We start from the raw sequence: 13047 nt of genomic DNA on the forward strand, positions 1-13047 counted from the left end.
CCATAGATGACCTGTTGAAGTTTTTGTGTCAACAGAGCACAAAACTCCTCAAGTAGATATTAGCAGGTTTTTGTCCACAAGAGACCGTTAGCAGGTCTTCCATATACAGAAGACATTTAGAAAGGACTTTTGTCAAATCTTGGTATTCTCTTGACAAAAGATATTTCAGGAACAGAAAAACTTCTGCAGGTGTTCTAAAAATCTCTAAAGAAAGAAAACCAAAATTACTATTGATCCTCAACAGGTATAAAGTTGACAACACATAGAAATATTTTTCCGGCATAAGTCACTGGCTCTCTTCTTCGCAAAAAAAAACAAAGGAGCGTAAGGTGAACACGTATAAATGATGGGTCGAAATTGAACTAAGTCAGCTTACAAGTCTTATGTTCTTTTACAAAGAAGTCAGCCGACGACTTAAGCCATTAAAACTATTTTTCTATATATCTGCATCTTAAGACTTAAACTGTGGACCTTACGGATTATTCTCTTTAGTTGTCTCCCTATCAATTTAAGATTATCTGGCGGTGTAAGTGGTTTCCGTGGATAGAAATGAGACCTCATACGAGTTTCAGACTTTTAGAGATTTTCTACATACATTTTTTTAGAATAAAATATTCAAAATAATCTTCACTAACACCCTTCTCCAGTCCTGGTATTAAAAAACCCTGTCAACATTGTCATCTTGCAGAGACATACAACACTTTCTTCTTCTTCTTCTTCTTACTGTATTGTCCCTTGAAACCACCGTGCGTCTCTATGGAATATAATGGAAGTAAAATGTTGTGCTTTCTTTGAAACTCAAAACATAGGTTAACGTTTTTTTCTCTCTCTCACTCTCTTTCTTTTTCTCTCAAAGGTAACCGCAATTTTTGTTTCCTTCTCTCAGCTTATTTTCTTTTGTGACAACCAAAAATTGATTTATTTCACTTTTTTTTCGTTTTATTTCAGGACTTTAAATGTCTCTAAGGATGTTAAAAGGTATTCGGCGAAGAACTTTTTCTGCAGCTCCCCACCAATTACCTAAAACATCCAAATCACTTAGTGACATTTAAAGTCCTAAAATTGTTATAAGGATGATTTGACAGCAGCCGAGCAGTTCTTCCTCAGCATGCCGTAAAAATCGGCCAAACGTGTGGCCTCACGCCACCCCGCTTCCACGGCACCGTGCACCGTTGAAAAGTAATGATCACTGGTTGCCTCACCGGCAAATTGCACTATGGGTTTATCACAACGTGATTGATTGTACAGTGGTTCTACCGTGGGTTCACCATTCAAAACAGGTTTGGTCGTGACCACACTCAGAGGTTGGGCCAATTCGCGGGCACTGGTACCCACCTCTTCGGTGTACATGGAACGAAATGAATAGGAACCACGGAAATTCTCGTTGGTATACCATTTGGATACCCGGAAATTGCTGGGTTCAGGGATGTCCCATTGCAGGAATTTCCTGAATAAAAACATACAACCATCTAGGATTTCATCCTCTGGCAGTGTTTCCATGTGCCGACCATTGGCACCGATGATCCAACCACTCAACAGCCTAGGTTGATTGTGATCACAATAGAAGCCGAACACATCCTCCAGCCATGCCCGGCTTGTGCTTCGAATCTCCTGGATGTCTTCGTCACGCCACAGCATTGTGAAACCAGTCCATTTGTCGGGCCAAAACTGCTGGGGAAATTCAATGAAAATTTTATTCACCGTGCCAAAGGCCAAGCCATCTATGGCCCGTTGTTTTTCCACCGGTAGTTTCGGTTCAAATAACTTCAGTTGTTGTTCCTTTAACACGCCCAGGGACACCGTTAATATCACGTGATCTGCCACAAAGCTATCACCATCCACGCAGCGTATCTGAACGCAACAATCATTGCGATTCCATTCAATTCTTGCCACCTGTTTGTTGAGCAGTATCCTCTTCTCCAATATTCCCCACTCCTTTTTCACCTCTCGCGATTTCATCAGCAAACGTAAGAACTCCACATAGCCCTTGTCTTTCCAGTTCAGCAGAATATCACCTTCACATTCCCAATATTCTAAATAGCCCTTACCCGACACATCGTCCAGGGTGTCGGAAGCCTCAACAGAATTTTCAAATTTTTTATAGTTTTCAAAAAACTCCTTAGCTATCGCCATATCAATATCGGAATTTTCCGGACGCCTCAAAGCCTCATAGAATTTATTGTTCAAATAACTGCCCAGCGATCCGTTGCAGTTGCGCAGTTCCATTTGTCGTGTCACCAGACTGTCGTTGACAATATCTTTCAGTCGCTGGCTGACGTCTTCAGGTACAACTTCACGATTTGAGCGGACACACTGATAGGATTCATAGACATCACCGGTGGACTCGAGCAGGTCATGTTTGTGGGCCAATTCGTAGACCATATTGTCCTTCTCGCCATGACACCACTGGGCACCCAAGTCGATGACATTGTCGGCAAATGGTATTGTGTGAATCCGACCACCTATCCTTGACTCAGCCTCAACAATTATCACATTTTCGAAACCATAATCCAATAGTTTTGTGGCGCAGGCAATGCCGGAAGCTCCCGATCCAATTATGACTATTTTCGGTTGATTCATTTCCACAGCAGCGACAGTCTCAATGTAGTTGCGTTACAAACTAAGGAGGTTTTTTTGTGGGGGGATAGACTTGGAAGAAAGGATGTAAGTATAAGATCAAACGAAAGGAAGATAAATCTGTAAAGAAAAAAAACATATTGAGAGGATTAGCATTTAATAAAAGAGATATAATTTTGTTGTTGCTGTTGCGAAAAAGTGAATTGTTGCCTTTGTTATCTCTTTTAGACATATTCGTCGGAGATTCAATAATATACATATATAAAGAGTAGTGAAATAACTGACTGACTGAGTATCGGGCAGAACGGTTGAAGCTGTAATATTTAAAATTTTCACGAGCATCAGTCCTGGTACGTTGGTGTGTAATAAAGCTGAGTTTTTCTAAATCCATACTAAAGTGAATGAAAAGTACTAAAATGTACTAAAAATTGAATGCTTTGTATTGGACAAACGGAATGAGGTAGAATTCTGAAAGCTATAGATAGGATAGATGTATCAAAGGAATTTTGGAAATTTGAACCTTTATGTTTCCAAACGTACTACAATTTACTCAAACTTTAATACTTTGTATCGAACAAACGGAATGAGCTAGCTAGGTGTACATACAGGGTTATCAGAAATTTTAACTTTGAGGCTACGAAAAGTTCTAAAAGTGTACTAAACTTCTAAAACGGTACCGTTTGGTATTATTCGAACGGGTAGAGCTAAAAACTTGAAGTTCGGTATGAGAATAAAGGTTGGAAAATAGGATTGATATATGAAGGTGGTTTTCGAAATGTGTACTAAGTGTAATAACTGTACGAAATTGTACTCAATTTCCAACAATTTGGCATATGGTGAATGGATTAAGCTGTAATATTATTATTTATTTTTTTTTTTGTAAATGTGTACTACAAGTGCACGTAGCCTGGATACATGGGGATGGTTTCGAAAATGTATATTATAATTGTACTTAAAGTGCTGAATGCTAATGGTATTGATTGAATTTGTAGAGATGTTATGCTGAAATTTGAAATTTAGATTACTGATGTTATCTGTGTTTGAGATTTGGAAATGTACTAAATGGTACTAAATTTGGTATTGGGTTAAGGAGTAGGGCTGGAATCCTCAAATTTGATATTGAGGTCTCATTGGTTATCTAGTTTTGTGGTTTAGAGGTGGGTTTGGAAATGTGTACTAAATTCAGTAATTGGCGAAATTACAGAGCTGAAGCCCTGAAATTTGATAGATCCCACATATTTTAGTGAGGGAAGTGGCCAGGAAAATGCCACAAAATGACCCGTTAGGTTATGGGATAGAGACGGAATTCTGAAAATAGATATTTAGATACTTTTTGGTAGCTGAGATTGTGATATGAAACCGTTTTCCAGATAAGTACTAAAATTATACGAAAACAAGTAAGCAAAGGCTACAGTCGAGCGGGGCCGACCGTTGAATACCCTACAACAATATAATAAACGATACTGTTTATATAGTCGAGATACTCGAAAGAATTCCACAAGATATTGAGACAAATAATAAAAGAAAACCATCAGGTTTCGTTCTCTAATTTTCGAATAATAGCAACTTAAACTAATTTGCTAATTTCCAATTTATTGGAAGATGTTGCACGTAAATGGTCTTCCTAGATCTGGAACCAATATTTCCCAAAGACCTATAATCTCTCAGAAGTGGCAAAAGATTAACATTTATTATTGGTTTTTGACTGAAAGGCATCTTTATGAGATACAGACATTTGATTATATTCTTCAACGAAATCAGCGCTAATGAAATAGTCAGAAGTGCGTCTTTCCTGTATTTGTGAATTCTCCAAAAAGTCACTGGAATGGACATTTTCGTATTTTGTCTACAAAAGTTGGCAAACTATTTCGCACATTGAATATTTTGGATGGCCATCCAAAACAGCTTGGCTTTTGCAATGTCCGGTAACCCCCATTCAAATGTGCGTGAGGATCGGGCGATAATTACGACCTGCTGACAATTTTGCAGTTTTTTGGTCCATTTCAACCCCTAAATATATGGCGATCATCTCCAAAAAGAGTAGGCTTCTATTCTGACCCTCATCTTATCCCCATGCAAAATTTCATAAGGATCGGGCCATAAATGCGATCTGTATATGATATCCTGATATCCTAACTACTTAGTTTTGTTAGCTGTAGAAATATTACCAAATGTTTAATTCAAAATGAAAATATGCCAAAAATATGACAAAATTGAAAAAATATGAGAAAATTTTACAAAATCAATATTTTCATCTTTAGAGAGATATTTTTATGCGATTTTTTTAGACGTTTTTTGTTTCCTGACAAGAGGCCATTCTGAATTAATGAGAACTGTCGAAATCAGTTCAGCCGTTCTCTACATATAAGAGATCTTTTAAGCATATCTTCTTTGATAGACTATATATCGCACATATTTTGCTATATATCCGTTTTGTTGGATGTTAACATCAATGTAAAGATCAGAAGTAACCTTGTCATGGCTTTGTGTTTTCGCCGGGATTTAAAATATTCGCGTTTAATGAAAATTTTTGAATTTTTTCAACAAAAAATATATGGCCTATTTTACCCGCTAAATATTATCCGATGACCACCCAAATTGGTAGGCTTCTTCCCCGCCCTAAACTCTAGCTACATGCGAAATTCGTCGATTGGTCTATAATTGCGACCTGTATAGCTACTGCAAAATCCAACATTTTTTCAGTATTTGGTCCATCGTTAGGATCGGGCCATAATTGCGACCTGTAGCGTGATTACAAATTAACATGGACAGACGGACAGACGGACGGACGGACATACATAGCTAGATCGACTCAGCTCGGCGAGCTAGGAAGATCCATATATACTTTCCTATATGGGAAACCAATATTTCGAGGTGTTATATAAATTCTGGCCCAATCAAACTTATAATACCCCCAACACATAGTGTTGTAGGGTATAAATACTAAATGTTACTAAATTTGGTATTGGGTGAACGCATAAAGCTGGAATACCGAAATTTTATATTGAGGTCTATGTTGATATCTGGAGGTGGTTTTGCAAATTCGTACCATAATTGTTCGAAAAGTTCTAAATGGTACACATTTTTTATCACTGTTGGTGTCTAGAATGAAGTGATGTAGATTGTTTTGGATATGTCACTGTCCGTGTCTTTGGTAAAGGTTTTGTAAATACGTCCTATACCTGATCACTGTTAGTAAATAGGATGGAGAGATGTAGATTGGATGGTAAATTGGATGTAAGTCCATTGTGCAAGGGTTTTACAAATAACTCCACGGCAAACTTCAAATGAACGATTTTTAAGACTATTTGGTGTAAAAGGAAAAAAATTTCCTTTGGACTTTACGAAGAGGAAAAACTTGAATAATATATAAAACCTTGAATGTCTGAAAATTTAGTACGTTGTATGAAGTTTTGATTAAAATATTTTGTCCTAGGCCTAACACTAACCGTTGGAACGATTCTTAAATTCACTGGCGAAGCAGTGGGCAATTGCGAGTATATGTATATTTTATGATTAACTTGGTCCAATGACTCATCAAGGCCCCGGCCACACTGGTTAAAATAGATCACGCACGTTGCGTGTTTTGCTTCACAAACACCTTCAACTGTTCGACAAAATTCAACTCAATTTATTTTAATAATTACAAGGATTGGGAAAGTAGAGCTGAAATAGGAAGACATGTGTATCGGCGTTATGAAAGTTTACAGCGCATAATAACCTATTTACAAGAGGCAAGTTTCCCCTCTTCCAATTTTTTAAAATTTTCAGACTACGATTCCTTCAAATCCGATGATTTTCGGTATATAGGGTGAGATGAAAAAACTGCAACCAACTTTAGACTGCTGTCATTTCCAAGCCACTCCTCCGACAGCTGTTAAAATTATGCCAGTGACAGCTCGTTATATTGTTTATAAGCGTACAAAAGCATTTTGGTGAGAATTTTCCAGAAAAAAGTTTATTCGTGATGAAATTCAAGCGTGATGGTTTTATTTCTTTATATTTGGCTAGAAACCACAAGTGGATATCGGTAGAGCACTCCAGCATTTAAATGTGAATATATCTTTTGTGTCTCGCAGCATCGCTCGTTACCGTGATACTGGTAGCGTAGCCCGACGTCAAGGAAGTGAACGGAAGAAAACAGCAACATCAGCAGAAATGGTTCGAAAAGTAAAGAAGCGACTTGATCGAAACCCGCGTGGCAGTAGCCGAAAAATGGATCGTGAGCTGAACATATCGCAATATTCCATTGAAAAATGAGCTCGGGGTTAAAGCCCTTAAAATTCCAAAAAGTGCAAAAACTTACACCGCAACAGAAAGAAAATAGACTCAAAAGTGCTAAAAAGTTGCTTCGCTTGGCGAAAGTAGTTAACTGCCGAATTTGATTTTCTTCGATGAGAAAACATTCGTTGTCCAAACAACAAACAAAATGATTGTGTTTATTTGCCAAAGAGGTCAGCTGAAAATGAGCACCTTTGGTTGACCACCAGAACTCAAGCGCCGGCCATGGTGATGGTGTGGGCCGCCATAACAGCCGCTCATATTAATCGACCGTCGCATCAGAATAAATGCCGAATATTATCACAAAAATATTCTGGAGGGTGTATTAAAGCCTTGGACACGCAAACATTTTGGACATTCCAACTGGACTCAGCACCTTCGCACTCAGCATGCGCCACCAAAGAACGGTTACAAAATGAGGTTCCTCGCTTCATTTCCAGCTCACAATGGCCACCAAAATCTCCGGATACCAATCCGAGCTATTGTGTCTGGAGGTTGGCACTAAAAAATACCAAAGCGTCGATCACCTCCAGCAAGCGCTTCGGGAGAAATGGGCCCAAATACCGCAGAACAACATTCGGGCAGCGTTTGACGGTTTCGTTGGCCGTTTGAAGGCAAAAATTCGTGCGAAAGGTGACCAATTCGAACAAATCTACACTTTTTCTAATATCTGATGCTATTTTCGACATATTTTGCTTTCATTCAATAAAAATAAAAACAAATTAAAAATCATGGCTTTTGACTTTGTTGAATTTTTTATTTTATCTCAACCGACAGTGACTATTTGGACCAACACAATTTTAAGTGGTAGGACCAAAAGGACCTATGCCATCAGTCATATAACTACAGGGGTATATATGGCCAAAACGTGCTTTATCGAAATAACGGGTTTAGGCCCCAGGTGTCCATGGACCAAATTTATTTCGGGACATTTAAAGTCAATCTGGGTATGTCCGTCCGACCATCTGTCTTTCTAGTTGGTGCTCACGATAACTCTCGAAGGGAGTATCCGATTTGATCCAAACTTTGTAGATCGTAATATTTTTTACCGAACTTAGATCGAATTTGGAGATGGGCAATATCGATCCACTCCTGCCGGTATCACCCCCATAAAATTTTCACAGACATTAATTTAGTGTATAGAACAAGAAAGAATCATCCAATGTTGTGTAAACTTTGCAAATCCCCATATTTTTGTCAGTGCTAGGTCACTGACACACAACGGGTCAACATTTTGAGAAATTATAACAAACATAAAAAGCGAAATAAGCTTCTGATTCTATCCAAGTTACACACATCTCAATATTTCCCAACACACTAGATGGATGAAATATATCGGACCCCATTTTCTGGTCAAAATGTTAAATAGTTTAAGTCTTATAAGATGTGAAATAACAGTCCGATTGTATCCAAATTTCGCACATGCCAATATTTCTACCAACACAAGATCTGGTGTTGGTCAACGGGTCAAAATTTTGAACAATTATGACTACTCCAATATTTATATTAACACAAGATCTGGCGTGAAGGTAATAGATATCTACTTACCCCTTCTGCTACCTCCCCCACAAAGTACCAACATTTTGAATAATTGTAGCTCTTATAAAATGTGAAATGAGGGTCCGATTGTTTTCAAGTTTCACCCGTCTCAACATTTCAAGCAGCACAAGATCTGGCATGAAGACTAACGAGGATTAAAATAGTATAAGCGGCCCAAGTTTTGGTAAAATGTCATTAAGTTCGGAACTGTTGGGCGCCATTTTATTGGTAATCTCTATACATAAATGACGGTATTCATATATATTTTAATATCTTTCAAAGATTTGTACCATTTCAAAATGGCCAAGATGTAATACAATTGTTAATGAATAAAGTCGCAGGTCCTGTCATAATACCTTTTTGGCGTTTTCATCAAATCGATGGCTAGCCAAGATCCCTAAGCAACGCTATCCACACTTTTAAAGTAATCGGTCACAAGGTCAGATTGCAACATTCCATAAAACTTATTGTAGAAGACTATGCCAATTTCCAATACAGTTTTCCCCATTCTTTCGTTATTGGAAATAGTTGCCACACAAGTGCTATTCAACAAGATTAAATTGCATTTTCCCAAATACAAAAAGAAAGAGAAATGAAACAAAAAATCTCTTCTTCTTTTAATTGGTTTTGATTTTCTTTCAATCTCTTATCTTATATTTTTGTGTGCGCCAGCAACCATTCAAAACAATTTTAAGATTTTTATTAAAAAACAAAACACAAACTTAAATAAACAGCACAACGAGATGAGTGCTACTTTTTTGTTATTGTTGTGCCTTAATATTCAGCCGTTGACAGATGCAAGTGCCTGCTCAAATGCCATTTTGTCAATGTTGCCAGAAGTTGGCGCCCAAACGTGGTCCTTCCACCCCAAATTCCCACTCTTTCTCCTCCTTACCTAAATAATTCATGAAAAATGTTTGTTCAAGCCTTTTTGTTTGCCAGAAGGCTCCGACTGCTGCTGTCGCTGCCTTGTCACTGGTTTATTTTCTTTTCATTTTCATTTCTTGTTGCCATTTCGGTGCATTTTCATTTCACTGAATGTGCATAATTTTCCATCATATTATGAACACTTAAAATATTTTGTCACACTTTCCCCCCATTTGTCAACGACATCGTCGGCATCATTCTCTGCTTTAAGCGCGCCTCTCATTGTCATATTCCCAGCACCACGAAGCTTGTCATTCAGCCTACCAGTTACAAAATCCATCATTTGCCTTTTCAACACAACAAACGGCGGGCTAAGCAAACAGAACGGTTTACTTTTTCTCCCATAGTGGGTGGGAAGAGTCAACATACAGTAAATCTTCCAATGACCAACTATTCGACCACTCCTCGCCTTGAAACAATTTCTTTTTCCATAAACCATTATGGCCTGAGTTTTAAAGCTTTAATCGAATAAATTCGTTCGTTGTTTCATTTAACCTAAATTAGAAGGTTCCACTGTTCATAAAATAACCGGAAACTGTAACGTTTTCTTTTTTCCTTCTTTAGTATTTAAAGACTTTTTCTCAGATTCAAAGCGGATGTACTTGTGGAGGTACCTAGGATAGAAGCAAGTAAATGCATATTAAGGCAAAATGGCAAATGAATGGAAGCATATGTAATGAGCGAACGTCCATGAGAGAGGGGGTAACACAAATCCATTACACATGTGTTGAAAAAAAGAATTATTCTTATAAACATATCTACAGCCAATGGGTCATCCTAGCCAAATTTCCAAAAAAGAATCTTGAATTAAATCGGAAGGATGGGTTTAGTTTCGAGAATCAAATGCTAAAAGGTATTAAATACTGTACTGTTAGAGCTACAATTCTGAAATTTGGCAAGGAGTTAAGCTAAAATTACAAAAGTTGGCATGAGGATTACATCTGATGTGATGGGATGGTGAAGGAGTGTCAATCTTGGTCGGAGGGGGTGAGATAAGGACGATTTTTATAATTCCTAATTATGGGTATGACAAGTTCAAAAAACTAGAAATTAATACAAGATTGCTATCGAAATTTTCCGGAGGGATGATAGGAATTTTTGGGTATTCATGCTTGAATGGTATAAAAAGTACAAAATTTTGCATGAAAGCCACAATTTGATAGAAGAGGTGAGAAAAGGAGGAATGAAATTCGAACTTAAAATTGTCCCAAAAGTACTAAAAGTGTAAACAATGATCCGTAAGAGGTAAACGTTTAAAATTTTAGGTAACTCTTGCCAAAAATAGCGGTAAAATAAGCATCTATTTTGTGGACATTCGTACTTCAAGAGAACGAAAGGTACTAAAGGTACGAAATTGACATAAAGCGTTGTATAGCAGCAAGAAATTTTGGATGAGAGTCACTCGTGGTTGGAAGGGGTGAGATAAGACTGAAATTATTTAATCAAAACTTCATGCGAGGACCTCAATATCAAACTTCGGGATTCCAGCTCTATGCATTCACTCAATACTAAATTTAGTACCACTTATACTTTTCGCATAATTTTAGTACTTATTTGCAAAACCGTTCCATATCTCAAGCCTAGACACCAACAGTTATCGCAATATAAAATTTCCTAGTTTCAGCTATAATCCTTCACTCCATAGCAAATTCAGTTCAATTTAGTAATTTTCGAACAACTATATTACTCATTTCCGAAACCACCTTCATATTATCAAATTTACTTTTCCAACCTTTATTCTCAAACCAAATTTCAAGTTTCAGCTCTATTGTACCAAATGGTACAATTTTAGAAGTATAGTAGCATTTGAGAACTTTTCGTAACCTAAATGTTCGAATTTCCCAAAACCCTTTTATCTATCATGAACTCCACCAGTATATAGTATTAAATTGATGGTACGTTTTAGAACTTTTCGTTCCCTTTCTGCTACCAAAAGGGGTGGGTCGATATCTATCATCTTCACTACAGTTCGTGTGTTAATAGAAATATTGGAGTGTGTGAAATTTGAAGGGAATCTGATGCCTTCTTCGTATTTATGAGCGTTTTTGTTATTCAAAATGTTGACCTTTTTTAGGGAAGGTACCAAAAGGAGTGTTCTGACATATTGCATATTCACACCAAATCTTGTCTAATCGGATACTATCTTCGAGAGTTATCGTGCGCACCAGTCAGACGGGCAATGGACGGACGGTCACTCCTAGATCGACTCCTAATGTCCTCAAACGGATTTTCTCCAAAGGAGCCAATTTCAGTTATTCGGTACCAGAAGGAGTGGACCTATATTGTCCATCTCCAAACTCGATCAAAGTTTGAAAATATTATGATGTACCAAGTTTGGAAGTTTGTAGACATATGGCTGAGCGTATAATATACAATGGGGCGTGCCGTTAACATAGTACAAGGACAATAGAGGGTAAGATGAAAAAACTGCATACAACTTCAGACTGCTGTCATTTCTAAGCCACTCGTCCGACAGCTGTTAAAGTTATTCCAGTGACAGCTCATTATATTGTTTACAAGCGTACAAAAGCATTTTGGTGGGAATTCTCCAGAAAAAAAGTTCGTTCGTGATAGTGTGATTTCTTTTGGCAGCATTCAAATGTGAATAAATATTTTGTGTCTCGTACCATCGCTCGTTACCGTGATACGTCAAGGAGGTGGAGGGAAGGTAACAGCAACATCAGCAGAAATAGTTCAAAAAGTAAAGAAGCAACTTGATCGAAAAACGCGTCCCAGTGGCCGAAAAATGGCTCGTGAGCTGAACATATCGCAATATTCCATTCGGCAAATATTGAGAAATAAGTTCGGGGCAATGCCATAGAAATTCCAAAAAGTGCTAAAACTTACACCACAACAGAAAGAAAATAGACTCAAAAGAGCTTAAAAGTTGCTTCGCTTGGCCAAAAGTGGTGTACTGCCGAATTTGGTTTTCTCCGAAGAGAAAACATTCGATGTCCAGCAATTTGTAAACATACAAAATTATCGTGTTTACTTGCCAAAGAGGTTAGCTGAAAATGTGCATCTTCGGTTGGTCACAAGAACTCAAGCGCCGGCCATGGTGATGGTGTGGCCTGCCATAACAGCCGATGGTCACCCTCCGCTCATATTAATTGACAGTGGCATCAGAATAAATGCCGAATATTATCGCGAAAATATTCTAGAGGGCGTATTAAAGCCTTGGACACGCAAACAATTTGTCCGCAAAAATTGGATATTCCAACAGGACTCAGCACCATCGCACTCAGCACGCGCCACCCAAGAATGGTTACAAAAAGGTTTCTCGAGTGTCGATCACCTCAAACAATCGCTTCGCCGGGAATGGGCCAAAATACCGCAAAGCAACATTCGGGGAGCGTGTGACGGTTTCATTGGCCATAATTCGTGCCAAAGGTGACCAATTCAAACAAATCTAAAATTATTCTAAAATTTGATGATATTTCCGAAATTAAAAAAAAAATGTAAAAATTGTGGCTTTTGACTTTGTTGCAGTTTTTTTATCTCACCCTGTATTCTTCTGCGGCTGTATCTATTGTGAAAAATGTGGCTAAAAATCATCAAAGTACTAAATATCGGATATACCAAACATATCGGGCAGAAAATAGCCTTTATTGGTCCACGTTTTCCTAGAGCCGAAAATAGCCTTTTTTTGTCCACGGAAAACGTATATCAATAGAGGCTATGTTCTGCCATTACAAAGACCAAATTTAACAAAGAAAAATCCGA

The 13047-nt window shown here is 37.8% G+C and overlaps 1 protein-coding gene across 2 annotated transcripts in view; it reads right to left on the reverse strand.

Annotated features, from left to right (window-relative positions):
- Window positions 1–13047, reverse strand: part of LOC101893740 (spermine oxidase) — a 32368-nt gene continuing 19321 nt past the window's right edge. For both annotated transcript variants that reach the window (XM_020035022.2, XM_011292148.3), the window contains exon 2: window positions 1–2697. In XM_020035022.2, coding sequence (XP_019890581.1) covers window positions 1066–2580 — 1515 coding nt within the window. In that variant the 5' untranslated portion in view covers window positions 2581–2697 and the 3' untranslated portion in view covers window positions 1–1065. The remainder of the gene's footprint in view (window positions 2698–13047) is intronic.

Source organism: Musca domestica, unplaced genomic scaffold (genome assembly GCF_030504385.1).
Source record: "Musca domestica strain aabys unplaced genomic scaffold, Musca_domestica.polishedcontigs.V.1.1 10, whole genome shotgun sequence".
Taxonomy (NCBI): domain Eukaryota; kingdom Metazoa; phylum Arthropoda; class Insecta; order Diptera; family Muscidae; genus Musca; species Musca domestica.